At 41.7% G+C, this 25,348-nt stretch overlaps 1 protein-coding gene across 1 annotated transcript; it reads right to left on the bottom strand.

The window, feature by feature from the left end:
• Positions 1-1,579: 1,579 nt before the first annotated feature.
• ambp (alpha-1-microglobulin/bikunin precursor) lies at positions 1,580-25,348 on the bottom strand (the record flags this gene model as incomplete). Its single annotated transcript, XM_083793242.1, has 11 exons — positions 1,580-1,680; positions 5,649-5,819; positions 5,943-6,110; positions 7,079-7,169; positions 9,195-9,250; positions 12,564-12,665; positions 13,761-13,868; positions 23,136-23,212; positions 23,397-23,542; positions 23,864-24,057; positions 25,324-25,348. 11 exons carry the CDS (start codon positions 25,346-25,348, stop codon positions 1,580-1,582), a joined length of 1,239 nt encoding a protein of 412 aa, XP_083649368.1.

Here is a 25,348-nt window from a genome sequence, read left to right as displayed (position 1 = left end):
GGTGTGTGTCTTACTTAAGTAAAACTACCAATACTGCAATTTAGAACTACTTCGTTACAAGTAAAAGTACGGAATTGAAAATGTGCTTGAGTGAAAGTATATCGGCATCAAAATGTACTTAAAGTATTAAAATGCATTCATTGTGCAGAATGTGCCATTTCACAAGTTCAAAATGTGTACAAAGTCTATTGAAAATAGCAGATATACAAGCTCACAATGCGGCGCGTTGTGAGCTTGTAGGTCGGCTATTTTCAAATGGCCCAAAATGTATATAGGGTGGAAGTGGTTAATGTATGTTTTTCTAAATCTAAATTAAAATCTCTAAAGTAACTAGTAGTAACTAAAGTTTTCAAATAACTGTAGTGGAGTATAAAAGTACAAATTCTGGGCTCTGAGATGTAATGGAGCAGAAGTAAAAGTACTGGAAATTGGAAATAGTCAAGTAAAGTGCAAATACCTCAATTTTACTTAAGTACAGTATACTTAAGTAAAAGTAGTTTGTTACTTTCCACTGGCGTGCGTGCGTTGCGTGCCTGCGTGCGTGCGTTGCGTGCGTGCGTGCGTTGCGTGCCTGCGTGCGTGCGTTGCGTGCCTGCGTGCGTGCGTTGCGTGCCTGCGTGCGTGCGTTGCGTGCCTGCGTGCGTGCGTTGCCTGCGTGCGTTGCCTGCGTGCGTGCGTGCGTGCGTTGCGTGCGTGCGTTGCCTGCGTGCGTGCGTTGCCTGCATGCGTGCGTGCGTGCGTTGCGTGCGTGCGTGCGTGCGTGCGTTGCGTGCGTGCGTGCGTGCGTGCGTTGCCTGCGTGCGTGCGTGCGTGCGTTGCGTGCGTGCGTGCGTGCGTGCGTGCGTGCGTGCGTCACCGAGGGGTCACATGAAAGCAGAAAGAGGGGGGGGGGGGGGGGGGCAGAGTGTCACACGCTTCATGCGCAGAGAGACAGTGGAGAGGTTTGGATATTATTGAGGTCACTGGGTCAAAGGTCATATGGTCTATAGTGTTGCCTGGAGGACGCGCGCGCGTGCGTGGACACACGCTTGACTGTCAGACTGTATAAGTCAGACCTACAAGCTCCCATTCTGACCTGAGATCGGATTCTAAAAATGTCAGTCGTTCTTCGATTTTTCAAAAATAGCAGACCTACAAGCTCGTAGCGCGCCACTCGGTGGCGCGCTATGAGCTTGTAGATCTGCTATTTTTCAATAGCTAAAGTATAACATAATGTTTAAAACACCAAAAGGGGTTCCGGTCCAGAATGGGTGTGTATATATATATATATATATATATACACATACATACATACACCCATATCTGTATAATAGTATATTTCTTTCACATTAACTGTTGATGGGTTGTGTACTTCATTGTGTAATATGTGTTGATATAGATTGCACAAAGATCCATTGAAGGTCAAACCTTAACTTTTTTTTCATCACAATACTATATTATTCTTATACCTTTGCTGCTGAAAAACAATAAATAATAATCTCTCCCCTTTCTCTCTCTCTCTCTCTTGCTCTGCGTGCGTGCGTGCATGCGCGGGAGTGATGGGGGGGGTGCACAAGGTGATATGGCCTGGTACGGAAGGTCACCTCTGTGATGTCACTTCCCCTTCCTCTCCGGATATTCCCAGCATTCTACCACCGGGAACTAACTCGGAGCAGGAAACCTGGCTCCTTAGCGTTGGAGTAGAATGAGAGAGGAGAGGGGGGGAGAGAGGCACACATACAGCACACACACACACACACACACACACACACACACACACACGCACACACACGCGCGCACAAACATGCACTTGATCCTCCTTTGCGTTTACCGTATACGGAGATACATTGCATGAAGGAGAAAAGGGGAGCAATACTGTATGCCGCACAGTGAGCGGATCTAAAGGAAACACGGAAAAATAAGTAAAAAAAAAGAAAAGCTGAAACAGTATTATACACAAAATAATGAGCTGAAACATTTCCATATTATGGAGTCATAGATGTCGTATGAGATGCCTGACATCATCGTCTGGCTATAGGGATCAGATTAGTGCGTTTGATTCTGATGTGTTAAAACATTCTGACCTGAGATCAGATTCATACGAGGTTTCCACTGGACACACACTGGTCTGATTAAGCATTATGTTATGCTTTAGCTGTTGAAAAATAGCAGATCTACAAGCTCAAAAATAGCAGACCTACAAGCTCATAGCGCGGCACCGAGTGCCGCGCTATGAGCTTGTAGGTTTGCTATTTTGAAATATCGTGAAAATGTGCCTCAAATCTTTGAATATATATTCTTTCAGAGTTTCAGTTTTTAACTCAAATCTTTGCTTCTGGGGGGGTCCCTGGAACAACATATTTTCAGATGGGGGTCGGCGGCATATTACATATCATTTTTGGGGTCCTTGACATGAAATATTGAGAACCACTGATACAGAAACATGAGGTTTCCATGAATTATTTTATTTTATTTTAAATTTCGAAGGGGGAAGGATCATTTCCTCCCCCCTGGGCCCGCTGAAAGATGGATTTTCAGGCCACACCCGTGTGAACTGAGTGGTGCAACTCTAGTGGTAAGAGGAAGGACTGCAGGCGGACCCGTGGATTCTTGACGAGGAAACCCCGTGCAACCGAGAGCCCAATGTTAAAGCCCAGCTGCACTTCCGCATTTGGGCACCAAAATGTGGTGCCCAAATGCTGAATCAGCGAAAAAATGCGGAAATAGACGGTCCTTCCGGCAGCCTTCCGGGTGCTTCAAAACGCCACTGAGCAACTTCCACTGACATGAATAGAGGAGGGGGCGGAGCTTCGCGCCAGTTTAGTCTCTATCCTTTTAATACTCTATGAGGTGAACGTGGACATTGCTGTTTCTTGGAGTGGTTGCACCACTCAAAATATTTAAGTGATATGCATTTTTTGAGGGACATTCCACGGGTGGCCATGTCGTAGAAGGAGAATTTACCCGTATTTGTGGGTGGTACCAGATTGTTGTTCACGCTCCCTCTAGTATTGTAGCTGTGGGAGTCACTCACTTTCTTGAGGGGCGCTAGCCCTTTCTACAGGTGATTTAGTCGACTAAAATGTGTTTTGGTGGGTCTTGATGCCGTCATAATGGCTAATTTTACACTTTCTGAAAATAGCCGATCTACAAGCTCACAACGCGTCGCGCTGCGACGCGTTGTGAGCTTGTAGATCTGATATTTTCAGCATGCAACCAAGTGTAAAATGACTTGTCTTTTACTAATACTGGATCTCTTGTCCACCAGTCCCTTCCTAACATTTCAGTCTAGTTTTTATCTGTTGACGAAATTGTCAACATATTTAGTCTTAGTTTTAGTCATCATAGCTTAGTTTTCATTTAGTTTCCATGTAGTTTTAGTCAGTGAAAAAGCGTTGTCCGACGAACATTTTTCGTCTTGGTTTTAGTCTACGAAAACAACACTGGTTGACAAAAGAGGAAATTCTGCCCAGGAAAGTTGTTCTCTGATCAACTGTTTTTGATCACCTTTGTTGCCCTGCAATTGCTTTCACCTGTCAGCTTGTGGTCGAGACCATATCTCAAATATGTCATCTCTTCTTTGCCGGAGATTACTATGTCATCAACTTTAACCTTGGAAGTCATTTCCGTTGACCTTGGTGAGGGAATGTTTGGAACCGAAAAGATTAGATTGTTTTTTACCAAGATGTAGTGAGAGTTTGCTATCGGTAAGCCAAGTACGGATTTTGATGAATTCCGAAATGAGAGCCTCCTCAACTTGCATTTTGAGTGCTGAGTCGTCCGCAAATGAGAACAATTTGCAGTTACATTCAGCATTCATGTCGTTAATGTAAAGGAGAATCATTAACGGCCCAAGTATGCATCCTTGGGGAACCACACAGTTCACTGGGAGGGACGAGGACATCGTTCCATTGATGTCAACCACTTGTTCTCTTCCCTCCAAAGGTAGGATTTCAATCAGTTTATTCTTCAGCTTGTCCAGTAGAATTGAATGATTTATACAGTGTCAAAAGCCTTTTGGAGGTCCAGCATGACCATGCCACAGAATTTGCCTGTGTCTACCTCACGCTTGATGTAGTCCTTCAAATACGATAGGCCTGTGTCAGTGGAGTGGGACGATCTGAAGCCAGATTGGAATTCAAACAGCAGTTTACGCTCGGCGAGGCTGTTGATTTGTTCTTGGATTATAATCTCTCTATAACCTTTGAGATGGAACAAAGGACTAGGGCGGTAGTTGCCAGGTTCTAATTTGCTTCCTTTCTTATATAGAGGGATTCCTCGAGCCAATTTGAAGTCTTGCGGGACGTGACACTGACTGATGGATACATTTGTAATGTGGGTTACTATGGGAGCAATGGAGACAGCTGCGTCTCTGAGGAATCTGGTGGGGATGTGGCCTTGTTTGGCTGAAGGGCGATGAGACTTTTTCAGCACATCTTCGGTTTGAATGAGAAATGCATCTTTTTGAGCACCTAGTTTATCATCGTGAGTTTGGATCAGAGCCATGAAGACCTGTCCTGAATGTGGGGGAACAAGTTTGCTGACAAGTGGTGAAAAAACTGTTAAAACAGTAATTCGCCCCATAACCAGTTTGTCAATGGTGAGCGAGCCATCTGAAATGATGCTGAAACTTTCAGATTGAGCTGAATTCTGTTGCCACAGCCTTGATTAATTGCCTCCCAGAGTTTTTCTGTTTTTTTTTGTTGGCTTCAATGTTGTCATTTATTACGTTATTTTTTTAGCTTTTGTGACAAAGTTATTTTCCTAGTGGCTCACCTGCCAATAAGGAGCCCCCTTTGGGAGGAGAGCGCCTCCTCACCAATCAACAATAAACACTGACAGGTTATTATAGTCCCAGAAGAACAAGAACACATTTAAATCTACAAGGTATTGTATCACATTCAGGCAAACCTTTGAATGTGTTTATTGGTTATCTGCAACAGGTGTGTAGCCCGCAAAGACACTGTCATTGTTACAAAATCACGATTCATTTTTATTTTATATGACTGTCTCTATCTTGCATCCGTGTGATGCCGGGGGTTTGGGTCCGTAAATTATCCCTTCATTTCACGCTGGCAGTAGTGTGGCCTCTTCACCTGTAAAGACAAAATACATACAACATTATCATGCTGTACATTATAGACTATACATAGCAGTGGCGTGCACAGATAGACACTAGGGGGTGCTAGAGCACCCCCTGCCCTTTTTGGCAATGTGCTCAAAAAGTTTTTTTTTTTTTCTTAATTTGTAGTGTGCGGTGACATTGATCAAATCTTGATAAAAAACGCTTCTACTATATTATTTAGGCCCCCACAATCTAAAGCTATGTTTCTATGCCAGTCGTTCTTCGATAAAAATAAATAAATAGCAGACCTACAAGCTCGTAGCGCGCCACTCGGTGGCGCGCTATGAGCTTGTAGATCTGCTATTTTTCAATAGCTAAAGCACCAAAATGCGCTGCACAAGGTGCCCTTTTTTCACTTGAGCACCTGCCCTTCTAAATGTCTGTGCACGCCACTGATACATAGGCCTACAGTATGTGTATTTGTTTATGCTATGTTTGCTCATGCATATGTGTGATTGTACAGTACTGTGTCTGCATGTATTTGCGGGTGTGTTAGCTGTTTGAGTTTCCCTTTCTGCGTCTTTCTCTTGTTCATTCGTCTCACCTTTGACTACGCCGCAGTACTCTTCACACTCGGCCTTGCTGTAGAACTTGTTGCCGTTGGCCTGGCAGAAGCCCTTTTTGTAGGCCAGACACAGACCGCTGACAGAGTCAAAGGCCCACACTGGTGGCTGGCCTTTACAGGGGGAGGCCGCCATTGGCAGACGACACGCAGCTAAAACGTAGACATATAGGAAGAAAGAAAGAGAAGAATATAGTTGTAATTGTTCTGTGAGACAGTGTAAACAATGGAACCATGCTTTCCCCTCCGTAGAGTAAACAATATGCACCCACTAACCCTCGGTACGACAGCTCTGCAGACACTCTCTCTCGGTGGCGAAGTTGTTCTGGTTGCCCAGACAGCCTCCGTAGTTGAACGTTTGGCAGCTCATCGAGGAGGAGTTGTAGAAGAAATGCTGCACCATCCCAAAACATGGCCCCGCATCTGGCGCTGCCTTACAGGACTCTGTGAGGAGCAAGGGGGGATACAAACAGAGTGAGAGTGAACCGATTATGAGAGAGATTAAAAAGAAGAAGAAAAAAATGAAGTGAATATGAAGCAGCAGTTACAGTCTATAGGCGACATGAATTTGTTTCAACTTGGGCTCAACTGGGCTGAAAGGGATAATTCAGATATATTTTGGACTTAACCTTTTAAACCCCACGGGGGTCTGGGAGGGAAAATCTAAAATATCGGAGTTGGAACCTGAGACCTTGAGGTGGACAGAATCTAGCCCCCGCCGCCAGGGGATTGGGGCTCACTGTATGAAATACTTGCCATTAAATATAGTGGTTGCAACTGTATTAATTGATTGCCCGAGTCCCGTGGTGGGAGTTCTGCTCTGGTTTTGGTAAATATTAAGTAGTTCCGGTCATTTTGTGGGGGGCACAGGGGACCACACAGTAAAAGTAAATTAATTCACAAAACTAACGTAATTTGTATTGTTGACTTTTCATTTTTTGGGCACAAAAAGCATAGTTCCGTGTGATAGAGGGCTAAAAAATGAACGGAAGTTGCACTAATATTTTAGAAATAGGTCAACAATACCAATGACGTTAGTTTTGTGGATTAGTTTACTTTTAATGCGTGGCCCCCTGTGCCGCCCCCCCCCCCCCCCCCCCCCCCCCCCCCCCCAAAACCAGAGCAGAACTCCCACCATGGGACTCAACCAATCAGAACCAGAGCAGAACTCCCACCACGGGACTCAACCAATCAGAACCAGAGCAGAACTCCCACCACGGGACTCAACCAATCAGAACCAGAGCAGAACTCTCTCACCACGGGACTCGGGCAATCAATGAAAACATTTGGCAAAACACGTGAACCTTCTGCGATAATAGGCGAACAATCTGCGTGAAATAGCGTATCTAGATCTGCGACGCGTTGTGTGAGTATATAGTGGTTAACTGAAACGAGAATGATAAGAGTCCTACCAGGTCCTTTGAACATGGGTGCATCTTCTCCCATACCAGAGCCCTCTTCTGCAGGAAACACGAGACTCGGTACCACACTTCTCCTAAACCTCTAGAACAACGAGCACAATCGAAACGGACATAGTCAGAGACTATACTATATATATACACACAAATCTAGGTATTTTTAACAAAGTCAAATAGTGAAAATTGCTAAATGTTCATTGTAGGAGCCATCCTATTTGATTTGACATATTTGTGACCAAATGGCGCCCCCACTGGTTGCCTTGAGATTTAATTAAGCGACAGGCCCACAGCTGTAGGTGGAAAGACGCCAGTATAGAGATACAGATTTCAACAGCTCGCACGCAACGCACAAACTGCGCTGTTTAAAGAAAGGAAAGAAAGAAAGAAAGAAAGAAAGAAAGAAAGAGAGAAAGAAAGAAAGAAAAGTAGGCTACTTTATTATTTGTTTATTGAACCCTCGTCTGTTTTTTGAGACCTTTATTTAGTTTATGTCTGGAGCCTGTTCTTGTTTTGTTTGCCCCGTTTATTTTGAAACCATTACACTCACACAACACAAACTGATACCGTAATATCAACCTGTTGCAGTCATCATCAATCACCATCGACAAACAACTACAAGTGAGTAAACAACAAGACGCCCAAGTCCCAAAGTGTGAGCACGTTGTTAAACCGTATATCTCTGGTGATGAAACAAAGAAAGGCATATTGGCCCTACATTCATATTGCATTCAAAGTCTCCCACAGACCATTTTGCAGGATGTGTCCACATAGCTCGGGTCCACATACATACCGCTATGGACCAGAGCTATAGTGTCCACAATAAACGGTCAGGAGGTTTCTCAGAATGTGTGCAGTGGCGTGCACAGGCATTTAGAGGGGCAGGTGCTCAAGTGACAAAAAGGGCACCTTGGGTGCAGCGCATTTTGGGTCGGGAACCCATTTTGGTGCTTTAGCTATTGAAAAATAGCAGATCTACAAGCTTGTGGCGCGCTACGAGCTTGTAGGTCTGCTATTTTTTGTTTTATCGAAGAACCACTGACGTAGAAACATAGCTTTAGATTGTGGGGGCCTAAATAATATAGTAGAAGCGTTTTTATCAAGATTTGATCAATGTCACCGCATGGTCCACACACTACAAATTAAGAAAAATATATATATATATTTTTTTTTCTTTTTTTAAGAGCAAAATTACCAAAAGGGAAGGGGGTGCTCTGGCACCCCCTAGTGTCTATCTGTGCACGCCACTGAATGTGTGGTTCTATCAGAGAGCAAACGGTGTGCAAACACATGCATGTGCAACATGTACTTTCCAGCAGTGGTGGAGAGTAACTATAAGTACTTGTACTTAAGTAATGCACTTAAGTACAATTTTGAGGTATTTGCACTTTACTTGAGTATTTCCAATTTCCAGTACTTGTACTTCTACTCCCACTACATCTCGGGGCCAAAATTTGTACTTTTACTTCACTACAATTATTTGAAAACTTTAGTTACTTTGGATATTTTAATTTTGATTAGAAAACATACATTAACCACTTCAACCCTACATTTCGGCCATTTGAAAATAGCCGATCTACAAGCTCACGATGCGTCGCAAAGCTGCCGATACTTTTGTGCTTTTACTCAAGTACATTTTCAATTCCGTACTTTTACTCGTAACGAAGTGGCTCTAAATGGCAGTATTGGTACTTTTACTTAAGTAAGTACTTTTTCCACCCCTGCTTTCCAGGTGCTCACTCATATCGGAGAGGTCACACAATGGTGGTTATAATGGTTGTCTCGTGAGAGCCATATTTTATTTCTGGTATTCTACGGCTACTACATCACTAGAGGGCATGCATGGTCATGAAGGCCAAGGCTGACTTAATTAATATTACTTAATTAAGCAATATTACACGAGAGGGTGTCCTTTATCTGTTCCAGATATACTTTTATGTATATTGTTTGTGTGTAAGAGGTCCCCTACCTTTAAAGGCACTTTTTTCTCCCCAAAACAAAATTCTCAAGAACAAAATGCAATGCGAGTGTTTCTTCTTTCCTTTCTTTTCTATTTCATTTCCAAACCCATTCTTTTCAACAAGAAGGAACGATAAGGGGAAAATAATTATACCTGAGGCTCAGGTGCTGTCACTTGCTGTATCACCTGCTCTGCTGGAACGCACTCACCTGTGAAGAGAGAGATACATCATGCTTATCACTGGTACCAGTGTTGTTTACGTCGACTAAAACAAAGACGAAAGATGTCCGCCGACTACCTTTTTTCACTGACGAAAACTACATATGAAAACTAAGCTATGATGACTAAAACCAAGACTAAATATGTTGACAAACCGATAGAGTGAAATGTTAGGAAGGGACTAGTATGAGTGAAAGACAAGTCATTTTACACTTGGTTGCAATAGCAGATCTACAAGCTCACAACATGTCACGCTGTGATGCGTTGTGAGCTTGTAGAATCAGCCATTTTGACGGCATCAAGGCCCACATCATTCTTGCTTGCCTCTTGAAGAGGGCGGTCGCTCTATTTTCTCTCTCCCTCCCTGTCTGTACTCCCTGCTCAGAGCGTCTCTTCTACACTGTCTCTTCGAAACCCCTGAAACTATCAAAACATGGAACTAATCATGGAATTAGTGTGCTGGTCTCTGTACGTGATGGACAACATTTTTTTCTCATGTAAATTGGGTTCTGGAGAGCCTGCTCAATACCCCGATGGATCTTCCCCCGACTATCAGCGTAGAAGAGGCATTATTTGGATTTATGGTGACAAGATTTCTGCTGATTGGGCTTGCGTACCGAAGAATTGGAAAAATGGCAACGCTGAACAGAGCCCCTATGCTGCCTGCCATGTTGGGCAGGGCACTTGGGGAGATGCATCAGAAGATGGACACGATCTTGGAACAGGCCAGTGCCCTGTAGATGCATCAGAAGATGGACACGATCTTGGAACAGGTCAGCGCCCGAGTGTCATGACTGACAGAGAGCCATAACGGACATAGAGGAGAAATAGCCATATTGCTATCCCTCGCTCTAAACATGAATCTGGATTTCCCCCCCCAATTGACAATCTCCACAAGAAGAGACAGCGTAAGACAAGATCCTCTGCCCCCCCCCCCCCCACACCTCAACCCCCACCCTCCCTGACACCTGTTGTATGATGCAAGAAAGATGTATTTGGCGCTGCACTGCGGCGACATGGACATAAGGGCAACGCTTGTATGCGGGCCCTTTGTCTAAGACAAATTTCTTCCTCGGGAGACAAATAATAAAGAACCTTGAACAAACACATTTTAGTCGACTAAATCACGTGTAGATTTAGTCGACTAAAATCTCATGACATTTAGTCGACTAAAACTAGACTAACACTAAGACATTTCCAGGTGACTAAAATGTGACGAAAACTAAGTGAAAACTATTCAAGAGACTATAGGACTAAAACTAAAATAGAAATTTGCTGCCAAAAACTGACTTGACTGACTGGTCCCCCAAAATAATTGACGAAACATTAAGATTGTAACGATATAAAATAAGAAAGAAAGAAAAGGTCATGGAGTTTGTTCTTTAAAACTTAAAGTTAGTTTAAGTTATACTACGTTTGTTCCATTGATTGAAGCCGCAACTCAAGTCGATCGATTGATCATCACATGCCCTGAAATGCATGCATGCAGCTATATGACAAGATACCCACCCATCTATCTGACCACTTAACGCATGTTAGGTTAGATGGGTGGACCGCAAACGTTTGAGATTTCCAAGTGTATGATCCAGAAAAGGTTGAGAAACCACCGATCTACATTATATTTCAGGGACATAGCTCGTGCTCTTATCCTTACACGATGCAGTGACCCATAAATTAATGAGAGCTCTGATCAGGGTTTTTTTGGGGCCGATCACCGATTGTTTTTCTCATGATCGGCCGATATATACCGATATGGCCCCGATACCGATGTTCCTGTGTGTGGGAGAGGAAGGAGAGAAGGTTTAGGCCTGCCACAAAAATGCAAAATGATATTATACCATTATATCTGATTGACATTTATACCACTTAAATGGTGTAAAGAAAAATCAGTTTATCTAGATAGGGTAAATTGCCGATCGCATATAGGGTAAATTGACGATCACCGATCGTAGTGAATATTGGCCTTGGCTGTTTTTTTTACACACCCTGTTAAAGACCCACATGGTTACCCATGGTTTGACCATTCTTATAGGTCCCTGAGTAACCTATAATGGATTTATACCGACACTGTGTGTCAATATTTGGGGCGCTTGCAGATCCCTTGGACCATAAAGCGACATAGTATATTTATTTACTATGTCATATATTTATATATTTATTTATAAGTGTAACATAATGCAGAGAAAATGTACGTTGTCGGATCATTTAAAAACATATGTGAGAAATACTAAACTGCATTGATTGAAGATATCTGTGTTTGTTCACTATACAGTTTATTTATCATGGACACTAGTAGTACTGTTGTAAGAATGTGTCATGTGCAGTGTTGTAACTGTAACGCCCTTTTACATCACGTTAAGAATGTGTCATGTGCAGTGTTGTAACTATAACGCCCTTTTACATCACGTTAAGAATGTGTCATGTGCAGTGTTGTAACTATAACGCCCTTTTACATCACGTTACGTTATACCTAACGGAACTACTTTTTGCAGTAACTTGTAACCTAGATAACGCTTTACATTTCCCCATCCATAACGGCGCTATATAGTTATCGTGCGTGCGTTAGCCGCGTTATGGCGTCATTATGTTATCATGTGATCCAAGTGAAACGTCTCCCCGTCGTCTCTGATGTGCCATAATTTGATTTCGGGGGATATGCTCCTTAATCTAAGCACCTAAGCTCCTCAAGCAGTGTGTGTTTATTGTTTATATAAACCACATTAGCTTTTGCCTTGACAAAAGCTAGTCTTCCTGGGGTCCGACACAGACAAACATTTAACATTTAACAAAAGGCAATACTTACAAATGTTTACAAACACCAACTCAAAATAAAACATAGTAAAATAAAAAATTAAATAAGAAATTAAAAACATAGGAGAGATTAAAAAACAAAGAAAAACATAGCAAAAAAATCACTTTCAACAAATGATACATTTGAATTATACATTTGAATTATTATTTTCCCAGGGTTACTGCAGTGTGGTTTACATAAGGTGTTCTTTTAACTTGATTTTAAAGATGACATTTTGTATTTGTATTGGTTATACACTTTGGTAGTGCATTCCGACCTATTACTGCTCTATAGATAATAGAAGATTTAAGAATATTTGTTCTTGGTTTAGGTGCCACCAAAACACCCGAACTGGCTTGTCTAGTCATATGGTTATGTTCATCGCTATTTTTTTTTTAGAATGTGTGTGCGTGCGTGCGTGCGTGCGTGCGTGAGTGCGTGCGTGCGTGCGTGCGTGCGTGCGTGCGTGCGTGCGTGCGTGCGTGCGTGCGTGTGTGTGTGTGTGTGTCTACCCTTGTTCTTAGAAATAATGATGTTGTCGTCCGTCATCCCCTGTTCTCTGACCAGCGTCCTGAAGTCGTCCAGCACGGCGTCCCTCACCTCCATGGTCCGACCTGGTGGAGGAGGAGAGCGGCACACTCCAATCTTAACCCCGTTCTGACCTGAGATCAGATTCTAAAAAATGTCTTCTACATCCTGACAGTTTTCCATTCTGACCTGAGATCAGATTTAAAAAAATGTCTTCTACATCCTGACAGTTTTCCATTCTGACCTGAGATCAGATTCTAAAAAAATGTCTTCTACGTCAGTCGCTCTTCGATTTTTCAAAAATAGCAGACCTACAAGCTCGTAGCGCGCCACTCGGTGGCGCGCTATGAGCTTGTAGATCTGCTATTTTTTAAATAGCTAAAGCACGACATGATGCTATGACACCAAAATGGGTCCCCGCCCCCAAAATGGGTTAATAATTGGGCGTGTGTGGACCCGCGGACACAAGCGACATTTAATAATTGTAATATTATATACAAAGAACGTTTAAACGTAATATAGAAGGCTGATGACGCTGAATTGTTAAGCTTTCAACAGGCTATAAAATCACACCCGTGTGAAGTGAGAGGCGCTCTTATCGTCGTACATCATCCATGAGGTAAAATGGACACTATGGGCCTTAACCCTTAACCCTTATCCCTAAACTTATTTGCCATTTTGTTTTACTATTTAAAAAAGCCCTTTTAAAATATTTCAACTAGCCGATCTACAAGCTCACAACGTGACGATGTAGCTAGTTGAACTATTTTAAAATGTTTTTCAAAATAGTACAAAATAAGGGATAATTAAGGGATAGGGGGGGGCGCAAGATGGAGCCCTGTGCCTATTTGCTCAGACACTATATGACATAAAACTCTCCATTCACTGTCGATGGGAATGTAATGTTTGTGCAAGACGAAATCTATACACTTAAAACCCATTTTGTGCGGGAACCCCATTATGTTATGCTTTAGCTATTGAAAAATAGCAGATCTACAAGCTCACCGAGTGGCGCGCTAGAAGCTTGTATAGGTCTGCTATTTTTGACATAGAAACATAGCTTTTTCAGAAAACTGTCAGGATCTGGAAGATATTTTTTTTAGAATCTGATCTCGGGGTCAAAATGGGCTGATATTCTATTCTAAAATTCTGATAAATCATATGGGAGGATTTCTACTCACTGTACAGCTTGACGGAGGTTCTGTTGTGTCCGGACATGACCATTATCACTATGGCATACTCATCGTAGTTTGTGTGGACCACGTAAGCATCGGCATCAACCCCGAACTCTGTTCAGGACAAGCGCACGCACACAGGCAAACACAATACAGCGGTGAGTGTTCATTCATCTACTGTATAACAGGGGTGGGCAACTTTGACGATGGAGAGGGCCACTATATTTCCACACTCACTCCCTAGGGCCATATATTACTGTCGTAGCAAAAATAGCCGATCTACAAGCTCAAAACGCGTCGCGCTGCGACGCGTTTTGAGCTTGTAGATCGGCTATTTTTGCTATATTCAAATTGAAATCTTAAATTTTTGCTATTTTGAATTGGAATCCTGAAAATGAACATTTTTATGTCATTTCAAATGCCTTTAATTATACTTGTGTTGAAGCATTGAGCTACTAATTTAGACTGAAGTAATTAAAGCGGGCCATGTTTGCATGTTTGCGAATTGTAAACAGCTGAAATCAATATTATATCAGTATTCTGACATTAAAGGTATATTCAGTGATTTCACTTAATTCAAATATCACTTATTTTTTTGTTTTGTTGTGATAATCCTCCCTACTATAGAGTGTGCTGGCCATATAAGGAGTTCCTCCTTGTCCCCAGTTAACCCCTGGGGGTCAAAAAACCTTAGGTTTCGTTTTTTACTCTCTATCCTGATTGGACGAAAGGCTGGGTCCCACAGCCAAAAACGAAACCTAAGGTTTTTTGAGTGAAATCACTGAATATACCTTTAACCTGAGGGCCACATTAAGTGAAGGTGGGGGCCGCCAGTTGCCCACCCCTGATCTATAAGAAAAAAAAACATATCTGTGTTGAAAGACAGAGAGAGGAGGAGCAGGAGGATTATAGTTAATGACAAGACATACTCTGAAAAGAGAATCGTCCTGGTGTGTCGGTCAGCTGATAATCTGAAGTGATAATCTGCTTACATTGCCCATGCCTATAGAAAGAAAGAAAACACAACACATTTGGTGCATGTGCGTGTGTGTGTCCCGGTGCGCATTTCCGAACGCACCCATAAAGTAAAGTAAAATAACTATAGTTACTTTCATAATTAGTAACTAGTAAAGTAATTAGTTTGTTTTATAAGTAGCCCATTCTGGGTCAGGAACCCCTTTTGGTGTTATATATGTTATACTTTAGGTATTGAAAAATAGCAGATCTACAAGCTCATAGCGCGCCACCGAATAGAAGCAGTGTGATCTGACATTGAGACGAACAAAGGCCAACACATATAGAAATCACATAGAAAATAAATAAACACCAGCTGTTTAATGGGATAATGTCATGAATGAAGTGAACCGAGAGCTTGTATAGGTCTGCTATTTTTGAAAAATCGAAGAACGACTGACATAGTTAAACATAGCTTTTTCAGAAAACTGTCAGGATGCAGAAGACAATTTTTAGAATCTGATCTCAGGTCAGAATGGGCTATAGTATAACTATAACAATTTATTTAAGTGACTTGAACAACACTGGTCTCACCTCAGTCCAGTTTGTGTCATCATGACGTTTCCCTCGCTGTCGGCTTCCAGGACCAGGGAGCTAATGGCGATCTCCCCTAGGTGGCGCTGCTGCTGCTTATGGGGGCACGTGTTCCATCGGGCCACGCTGTACCACTTCCCCATCATCTGGGTCGAGGAGATATGTATGCATTGTTGAAATATATTTACACTTTCATTATTCTGGGCTTCTATATAGGAGCCTGTTTTAAAAGCATTAGGTTATGTGCTTTAGCTATTGAAAAATAGCAGATCTACAAGCTCGTAGCGCGGCACCGAGTGCCGCACTACGAGCTTGTAGATCTGCTATTTTTTGAAAAACCGTGAAAATGTGCCGCACATCTTTTTCTTCTTATTCTTTCAGAGCGAACTCAAATCTTTGCTTTTGGGGGAGGGGGGTCCCGGTCCCTGGAACAACATATTTTCAGATGGGGGTCTAATATAATACATGTAATTCTGGGGGTCCTTGACATGAAAAAGGTTGAGAACCACTGACATAGAGGTATTTCATGATTCATGATTTAGAAGACATCTTTACAATGTCTTTGTTTATTTGCATTTGCAGCAGTATAGGCAAGCCTGTTTCACCACTAAACTGATAATACACTGATAATACACACTGATAATACAAAGACAAATACAAATATGAATTAATGAAGACGTAGTCGCTGGTTCTCAAGTCTCAACGCGAGTCCTTGAGAGGGTCCAGATCGTAGTTATGTATTAAAAACATAATTAAAAAACGTCCCATTAAAAAATATATATAATCAAAATGAGTTTGCATAAAAACGCATATCGGCTTAATGAGAAGTATACCCAATGAAGTGTGTTTTTAATTCACTTTTTAGTAGCATATACAGTAAGCCGCAGCGCAAATATGCGTGGCTGCACCCACTGCCGTTATAGGAACCTTCCGCCACTGATGGAGAACAACAGAATAATTATGGGTCATCAGAAGAAGACATGGACATGGCCAGTAGGGGGCAGTAGAAACAGAAGGAATAGAAGCAGTGTGGTCTGACATTGAGACGAACAAAGGCCTACCCATAGAAATCACACAGAACATAAATAAACACCAGGTGTTTAATGGGATAATTTCATGGATGAAGTGAACCGAGAAGTGATGAAGTGAGAGAAAATATAAATAATATAAAATGGAATGGAAAATGAATAGGCCTACACAGACAATTTTACTATATCTACCTATATAAATGCTCCATGTCTCTGAACCGTTCGATCCACCGACTTCACATTCGACCCACGCGTTCCACACCCCCACAGGGAGTGCCCGGTGTCGACCTGAGGTCAGATTCATACGAGGTTTCCACTGGACACACACTGGTCTGATTAACCCATTCTGACCTGAGATCAGATTAAAAAAAAAAATCTTCGATTTTTCAAAAATAGCAGACCTACAAGATCGTAGCGCGCCACTCGGTGGCGCGCTATGAGCTTGTAGATCTGATATTTTTCAATAGTTAAAGCATAACATGATGCTAATACCAAAATGGGTTCCTGTTCAGAATGGGATATATATATATATATATATATATATATATATATATATATATATATATATATGGACCTGGCCTTTTCTGACATCACAAGAACACTCCATATTTGGGCATGCCTGACAAACACAGAACTCCATATTTAGGAATAAAGGGACACAGAGAGAGACAGGTACTGAAATGTCCTGCATATTATATGGGCATAAAAGGGACACAGGATTGGTAGGTCTACTCTGACACAGGATTGGTAGGCCTACTCTGACACAGGATTGGTAGGCCTACTCTGACACGGGTACAACGGGTATTGCATTAGCCGAGTGGGGCATGGATCTACAACTTCCATCGTTACAGACTCTTTTTTTAAATTATTATGAAAATTTAAAAAAAATAATAATTGGATCCCCATTAGCTACTACCTTAGTAGCAGCATATGAAATACATGTTACAAGACTGTATAAGAAAAACAGTTAATACAATACATATATAGGCATATAAAATACAACTAAATATAAAACAAGTGATTAATAAATATAACATCGGAGACATGAATACAATTTCAGTTTGAGTATACCGTTACAGCACTGTGAATGTGAAAAATGTTAGAGCACCATGGATTGACCAAGATCTGAAAGAATGCATGGTTAAAGGAGATGTGGCAAAAGGGGTAGCAAATATGACTGGCAGCAAAGATGACTGGCAAATTTACTGCAAACTGAGAAATAAAGTCAAGTCACCAAAACAAATAGGAAAAATAAGAAGATGGTCTAGTAGATGGTCTAGTAGTAGTAGTAATAATAATAATAGCAATGACCATATAGCACCTTGGTGCTTGGACAAGTAGTAGCCTATATAACAAAAATAATAATATATATATTTTTAAAGTTAGCTGAACTTGCTGAACTCAATATAAGGTCATGCAAGGGCTTCGAAAGCAATAAAATTATAGTTTTATTTTAAAAAAGTAGCCATTCAAATATAATATTCCCCTGGTATAGGAAGCAAATTAGACAGAACATGATTATTTCTAGGATGCACATATTTAGACGTAGAGACCCCGGATAGACCCGTGGGTTATTGTTTGGTCTTGACCCCATATAGCAATCATTAACCCATTTCCACCCGAGGACGATTCTACAAATGTCTTCTAAATCCTGATAGTTTTCTGAAAAACCCCATGTTTCTATATATATATATATATGCCCATATGGTTCTCAAACTATTTCATGTTTCAAGGTCAAGGACCCCCCTGCAGAATTATCTGTATTTGGCCACCAACCCCCATCTGAAAATATGTCATTCAGGGGGCCCCCCAGAAGCAAAGATGTGAGTTAAAAACGTTCACTGTGAAAGAATATATATTCAAAGATTTGCCACACAAAATAGCCGACCTACAAGCTTGTAGATCTGCTATTTTTCAATAGCTATAAAAGTAGGCTACGTCTCTTCCGTCATGCAACTCACCCTGCTCAGATCAAAGTTCTCCTGCGTGGGGTAGAGGGGGTCCGTGGGCTGCACGGGGACCGCCTGGAGGGTCCACACGAACCCCAGCAGCGCCAACAACAACCGAGGAACCAGATTCGCCATCTTGTCCACCTTATTGCCTTTTGACTAATACACTTTTGAGACTCTGAATCCTCCAACGGCTCACCCTTTACTGGATGTGACTTAACCACTGGAAAAAAACCATGTCTCAGCCTTGCCAAACAAAGTGGGACAGGGGCCATTGACCCACGGTGTATGTTGTGTTTGCCTGTCTCGCCCCCCCCTTCTTCAAATGAGAAAATAAACAACTGAAAGAGCAAAGTTCTCTCTCTCTCTCTCTCTCTCGCTCTAATCATTGGACTTCAGAATTGGACATTTGAAGCAAATATCACCAAATCAATAAAAGTCATCTGACAGACTGATCAGTGACCACCACACATTGGTTCCTTATGAGTATATGACACACACAGACACACACACACGCGCGCGCACGCACACACACACGCACACGCACACACGCGTGCGCACACCACTATTCTAAAAGTTAGTTGGTTGTTCCAATTTATTGTACCCTCCTACAGTATGTTACAATTATCTACAGTATATTCTATTATTTCCTAAGATATATATATATATATATATATATATATATATATATATATATATATATATATATATTGTATAATTATTGTCCTAGTACCTGGTTTGCACTATTACTTTTCCTGGGATGTGTTTACTTCCAGTATCTTGGTGGTGCATGGCCGGGTGTGGCAGCACCATGCAGACATGCATCGCATCATGTGCAGGTGTCAGTGTTATGATATACAGTATACAGAAGCATTGACCCATTTACACCTGAGGACGATTCTACAAATGTCTTTCTAAATCCTGACGGTTTTCTGAAAAAAACCCATGTTTCTATATGTCAGTGGTGCTCAAACATTTTCATGTCAAGGACACCCAAATATATGTGTAATTGACCACCGAACCCCATCTGGTAAAATGTTGTTTCAGGGACCCCCCCAGAAGCAAAGATTTGAGTTAAAAACGTTCGCTGTGAAATAATATATATTCAAAGGTCTGTGCCACATTTTCACGAATGTTCAAACAAATTGCAGACCTATACAAGTAGTGCCGCGATACGAGCTTGTAGATCTGCTATTTTTCCAATAGCTAAAGTATAACGCAATGCTTAAAACACCAAAAGGGGTTCCCGCCCAGAATGGGTATTAATACAATCCTGAGTGTTTCATAGTTTAACTCTTGAGTACCAAACTGAACCCGTAAGGTACTCTTGAAATAAACGAAGAAAAGAAAAAGGTCCATATTTACACTTTCCTCAATTTGTATTCTTTCTATTTCGGACACGGACATATTTCAGTTGTCAAGTCTTCCAGTACGGCGTGTTTGCACCATTTACTCTGAAACACATGCTCGTTCAAGTCTTGTATCAGAATTAAAAAAAAAAAAATTACTCCTCGCAAGCTTGCATGTAAACAAATGCATCCAGTTGCTTTTAAAATGTTTTCCCCTGCTGTTTTCTGTCTTAGTTATCACATTATCCACATCATATCCACATCATGCATTTACATAATATGCAGTAGGACTATAACAAGTGCTGTGTATGTTTAAAATGTATACACTGACACGAAACAAGACAGGAACGCCCAAAAACGTCACATCCGTTTTTTTACCCTGGGCAGAAATTTCTATGGCTGCCAATGCAACTTTTTCCAATCCTTAATCACATACGGACAAACATCTATGCCGATAATATCTAACTTGCGGAGGTAACGTGCCTTTGTCCACGGGCAACAGATCTTTCGACGTATGGCATTGCAAATACGTTTGATAATCGCTACTCTGCGCAATATTGTTTTGGAAATGTTGCAAATTGCATTGCAGTGAACGAGAGCAAATCACAACTTACCCTGGGGGTGGTGACTCCGCCCTGAATACGCGTTGTCGTGTCAATGTGTGTGTGTTGTGTCAATATAACAGCTAACACATGACATGATTGATTGATTGATTTATTAACAGTTTGCAGAATTACAGTACATTTCAAGTACAACGCGATACAAGAACTGTGTGTCAGGCATGTTCCGATGCGGCTTCTGTCTTCATCAGCTTGCTACAGTCAGGATCTCTTCATCTGCAAAAGTGAATAATCAATCAGTGTTGATATTTATCTTTTGTGCGCTTGAATGTGCGAAAGTGAATGGAATTGACCATGTTTAGTTTCATTATCCCACTCCAACAGGGGTGGGATGGAATGGGATGGAATCAAAGTATTTCTTTTGTTTTTATGAATTTGTGATTTTTGAGTTGATCTCAATCATTTTTTTAAATAGCGGATTATACTAAAGTAATAGTAGTAAAATGTGAAAGGTTCAACGTTCAACTTTATTGTCAGCAATACCAGTTACAGAGTAAAAGGCACGTGTGAAATTCATTGTGCGTTAAAAAAAACCATACAACAGCTACAGTCTAGTGTCAAGTAATCTATGTAAAAACTTAAGTGCTTAAAACTATGATCTCTAAAACTAAAACTACTGAAAAGTGCAAGATCTCGGGTGCAAAAATGCAGAAAGGCATTTCATTTGCCTCAGACATTTGGCCATATACTCCGGGCCTTGTAGCAGTGTTGTTTTAGTCGACTAAAACTAAGACAAGTGTTTGTCGACTACCTTTTTACGCTGACGAAAACTAAATGGAAACTAAATGAAAACTAAGCTATGATGACTAAAACTAAGACTAAATATAGGCCTACTGACGATTTCGACAAACAACTAAAAACTAGACTAAAATGTTAGGAAGGGACTAGTGGACAAGAGATCCAGTATAAGTCATTTTACACTTGGTTGCATGCTGAAAATAACATGCTGATCTACAAGCTCACAACGTGTCGCGCTGCGACGCGTTGTGGGTTTGTGGATCTGCTGTTTTCAGCAAGTGAAAAAAATCTGTCATTGCGACGGCATCAAAGCACATTTTGTTCAGTCGACTAACATCGTGTGATATTTAGTCGACTAAAACTAGACTAACACTAAAACATTCCAGTTGTATAAAATGCGACTGAGACTAAATGAAAACTATTCAAGAGACTATACGACTAAAACTAAAATCAAAATTTGCTGCTAAAAACATAAGAACATAAGAATAATATATATATAATAATATACTATATAATAGAACTATAATAATATCGGACCTATACCTGAGGTAAAGCAGTAGGTTCTGTTACCTGCCTACCCTCTACAACACATTCACCTGGAGAAAAGAAAACAGAAAAATAAGCATTATATACGAACAAAATGGGTGAGTATTATATTATAATTAGCATGCATAAGATATCACAGATTTATAGTTGTACAATTTTGAATAGATTATTGAATGATATTCACTATTTTAGTATTCATGTAAAGGGGGTGGGAGCGCAATAAGCCATGCTTCTTCTCGCTCCTTTTGAATTCGCTTTTTTTTTAATTATTTTTGTACTGTATGTTTCTGTTTATATTGTTTTAAATTGCTTTATTCAAATAATAAACATTTCAATCAATCAATCAATCAATCAATTAGTGTTACATATGTTCAAGTCTCTCCCATTTTAGTTTTAATTCATGCTAATTCCCAATTTCTTCCCATGCATGTGCGTGTGACCCAAGCACACACACACACCCCGTGTGCGTGCGTGCGTATATACCCATGTTCTGTTTAATGATGACGGCATCATCAGTAATCCTCTGCTCTCTGACCAACGTCTTGAAGTCGTCCACCACAGAGTCTCTCACTTCCATAGTCCGACCTGTATAGGGGGAAACATTTAGTTCCATCTACAGTAGCCCTGCATACGACCTGTTGGGGGAAACATTTAGTTCCATCTACAGTAGCCCTGGACTCCTATAGGGTGTAAAAACATGTAAATCACCAATAGGGGGGCGGCGTCATAGCGCTTGTAGGTCTGCTATTTTATTTATTTATCGAATAACCAGTGCACTGACATAGAAACATAGCTTTAGATTGCGGGGGCCTAAATAATATAGTAGAAGCGTTTTTTATCAAGATTTGATCAATGTCACCGCATGGTGACAAAATAAACCTTTTTTTTTCTTCTTTTTTTTAAGAGCACATTGCCAAAAGGGCAGGGGGTGCTCTAGCACCCCCTAGTGTCTATCTGTGCACGCCACTGAAGGTGGAAGAGACCAACTCACTGTAGAGCTTGACTATGACGGTCTTTTCCATGGATGACGTGGTCTCTGTGCTCAGCATAATCACCAAGGCATACTCCTCGTAGTTAGTCCGAACCACGTATGAATCCACATCAGCTCCAAACTCTGCAGGGAGGACAGCGCGCACGTACATGTAGAATCCATGAGACATACTGTATAGGCCTAAGTTAATGACATAATGTAGCATAAGGCAGACAGAGGTGGCGCGCGCGCGCGCGTGTGTGTGTGTGTTTGTGTGTGTGTGTGTGTGTGTGTGTGTGTGTGTGTGTGTGTGTGTGTGTGTGTGTGTGTGTGTGTGTGTGTGTGTGTGTGTGTGTGTGTGTGTGTGTGTGTGTGTGTGTGTGTGTGTGTGTGTGTGTGTGTGTGTGTGTGTGTGTGTGTGTGTGTGTGTCGTCCAGGCCGCACCATTGCAACAACCTGTCGCAAATCCTTGCAACAAAACAGTTTTAAGGCCAGTGCACACCAACGCAGTGCAACTCCTTGCAACTGCCATGATTGGGCAGAAGGGTTGCCTGTAGTTGCAACTTGCAAGTACTTGAATGTTGCATTGGTGTGGACTGGGAGAGAGAGAGAGAGAGAGAGAGAGAGACGTACTTGCAATATGATAGAAGAACCGTCCTGGCGTGTTAGTCAAGCCATAATCTGCTGAGGTCTGCTTACATGTGCCACCCCTACATGCGCGCACACACACACACACACACACACACACACACACACACACACACACACACACACACACACACACACACACACACACACACACACACATGCACGCACGCATTAAGAATTTCAGCAACTGCATTGTGGGGAAGCGATTGAATGTGCATGACGTGTGCGTGATTGTGTATTTTATACCTTAGTAGAGCTCCTGTCATTTTGACAATGCCCTCCGGAGTAACGTCTTGCAGTTTCAGCATGCCAATGGTTGGGTCTTTCCTCTGACGTTGCACATAGTGGGGACAGGTAGATGCCACTGCCACCTCATACCACTTACCCCCGAACTAATGGGAGAATAGTTTATTACATTATTAATATAATTGTTGTTATTGTTATTGTTATTGTTATTGTTATTATTATTATTATTATTATTATTATTATTATTATTGAAACTGAAACATGCCATGCCAAATAAAATCATCATTTTGACAGAGAAAGGACAGCACAAATAAAACTGACCACATTTGAACAGTTTAATCAGACAAGTGTGTGTCCAGTGGAAACCTCGTATGAATCTGATCTTAAGTATACTTAAAATGACAGAATGTAATATGAGGGCTGCGGGGGTTAAGCTATATAGTGTGTTATGATGACACTGCACTCACCCTGCTCAGATCAAAGTTCTCCTGTGTGGGGTAGAGAGGTTCCGGCGGGAGGACAGGGACCCCCTGGAGGGACCGGATGCACCCAGGACCACCAGCAGAGAAACCACTCCTTTGTGCATCCTGTGACGGTCTGCTCTCATCAGACACTGACGAGGCCTTTATCTCCTCTTTTGTTTTGTTACCCCCGTGTGTTTCTGTCCCCTGTGACTTGTATATGGGACGAGTTGACACTCTCTCTCTCTGTGTGTGTGAGTGTGCGTGCGTGTGTGTGTGTGTGTGTGTGTGTGTGTGTGTGTGTGTGTGTGTGTGTGTGTGTGTGTGTGTGTGTGTGTGTGTGTGTGTGTGTGTGTGCGCGCGCGCGCATGTATACTGTGTTGGACTTCAGAGTGTGAACAAAGAAAGAATCAATGCTTATCAGAAAAAGCCAAAACAACTAACCAAAGCACGGGACTACTATAGCTTCTTAGACTATAGTATTAAAAGGATAGAGACTGAACCGGAGCGATAGCAACCCCCCCCAACCCCCCCTCGCCCGCTATTTGTTTATTTGTTTCAGTGGCGTTTTGAACTTGAAGCACCCGGAAGAACCGTCTACTAAAATTTGGTGCCCAAATCGTTTAGTCAGATAACCCAGGGTTCCCTGGTTATCTGACTGTGCCTGTCCAATCAAAAAGACTAATAATGGTCATTGGAAACAGCTGCTCAACTCAACAGCTGAGTTGAGAAATGCAACCACATGACTGTATGAAAATGGCTACCGTGACAGACAGATCTTACCAGTACTCTTTCAGTGTGTGTATCTTTTAGTCTTTGTTTTGCCAAAACAATTTCCAAGGGGCAAATTAAGATTTATACTTTGGTCATATAGCCTAACAGAGCTGCGGCGTCAAACACTGTTGTGAGGGCGAGGAAGCTGTGTGACGCTGCAGAGAACCAGGTCAGCACAAGCCACACACACACACACACACACACACACACAGTAAATGTGAGTGATACGTTTGGACTGATTGGTTACTGGTTAGTTGCCATATCGGCGCAGCAAAATTGCCGTCTCGATTGGAACTGTCTGTCACCACAAATGACACTGCTGCTCAAGGAACTCACCATGTCAAACACCGTACTTTGTAGTCAAGTTCATCCCGTGTTGAATAAACGCGGGCCTTGCCTGCCATGTTTTCAACCAACTAGTAGAACTATACCCTCATTGTCAGGGAATCCCAGAGGGAAATACCATTTTGTCCACGGCAGTTTGATTATTATCCGTAACCTTTGGTTACATAATTTATGCTTTGAAATCAATGAATGCCTGGGTGATAATCTGCACTATACAGTATATATTTCCGTTATAAATCCGTGCTATTGAACGTGCATGTGTGTGTGTGCGCGCGTGTATGTGTGTGTGTCCGTTCAACTCCACTGGATCCTCAAACTGTCGTTGAATCAAACCACATAACTCCAACTCGTGGAGATAGGTGTTTTGTCCAT

Source organism: Protomyctophum parallelum, assembly GCF_964188405.1.
Source record: "Protomyctophum parallelum genome assembly, chromosome: 21".
Taxonomy (NCBI): domain Eukaryota; kingdom Metazoa; phylum Chordata; class Actinopteri; order Myctophiformes; family Myctophidae; genus Protomyctophum; species Protomyctophum parallelum.
This window is presented reverse-complemented; position numbering and strand designations above follow the sequence as displayed.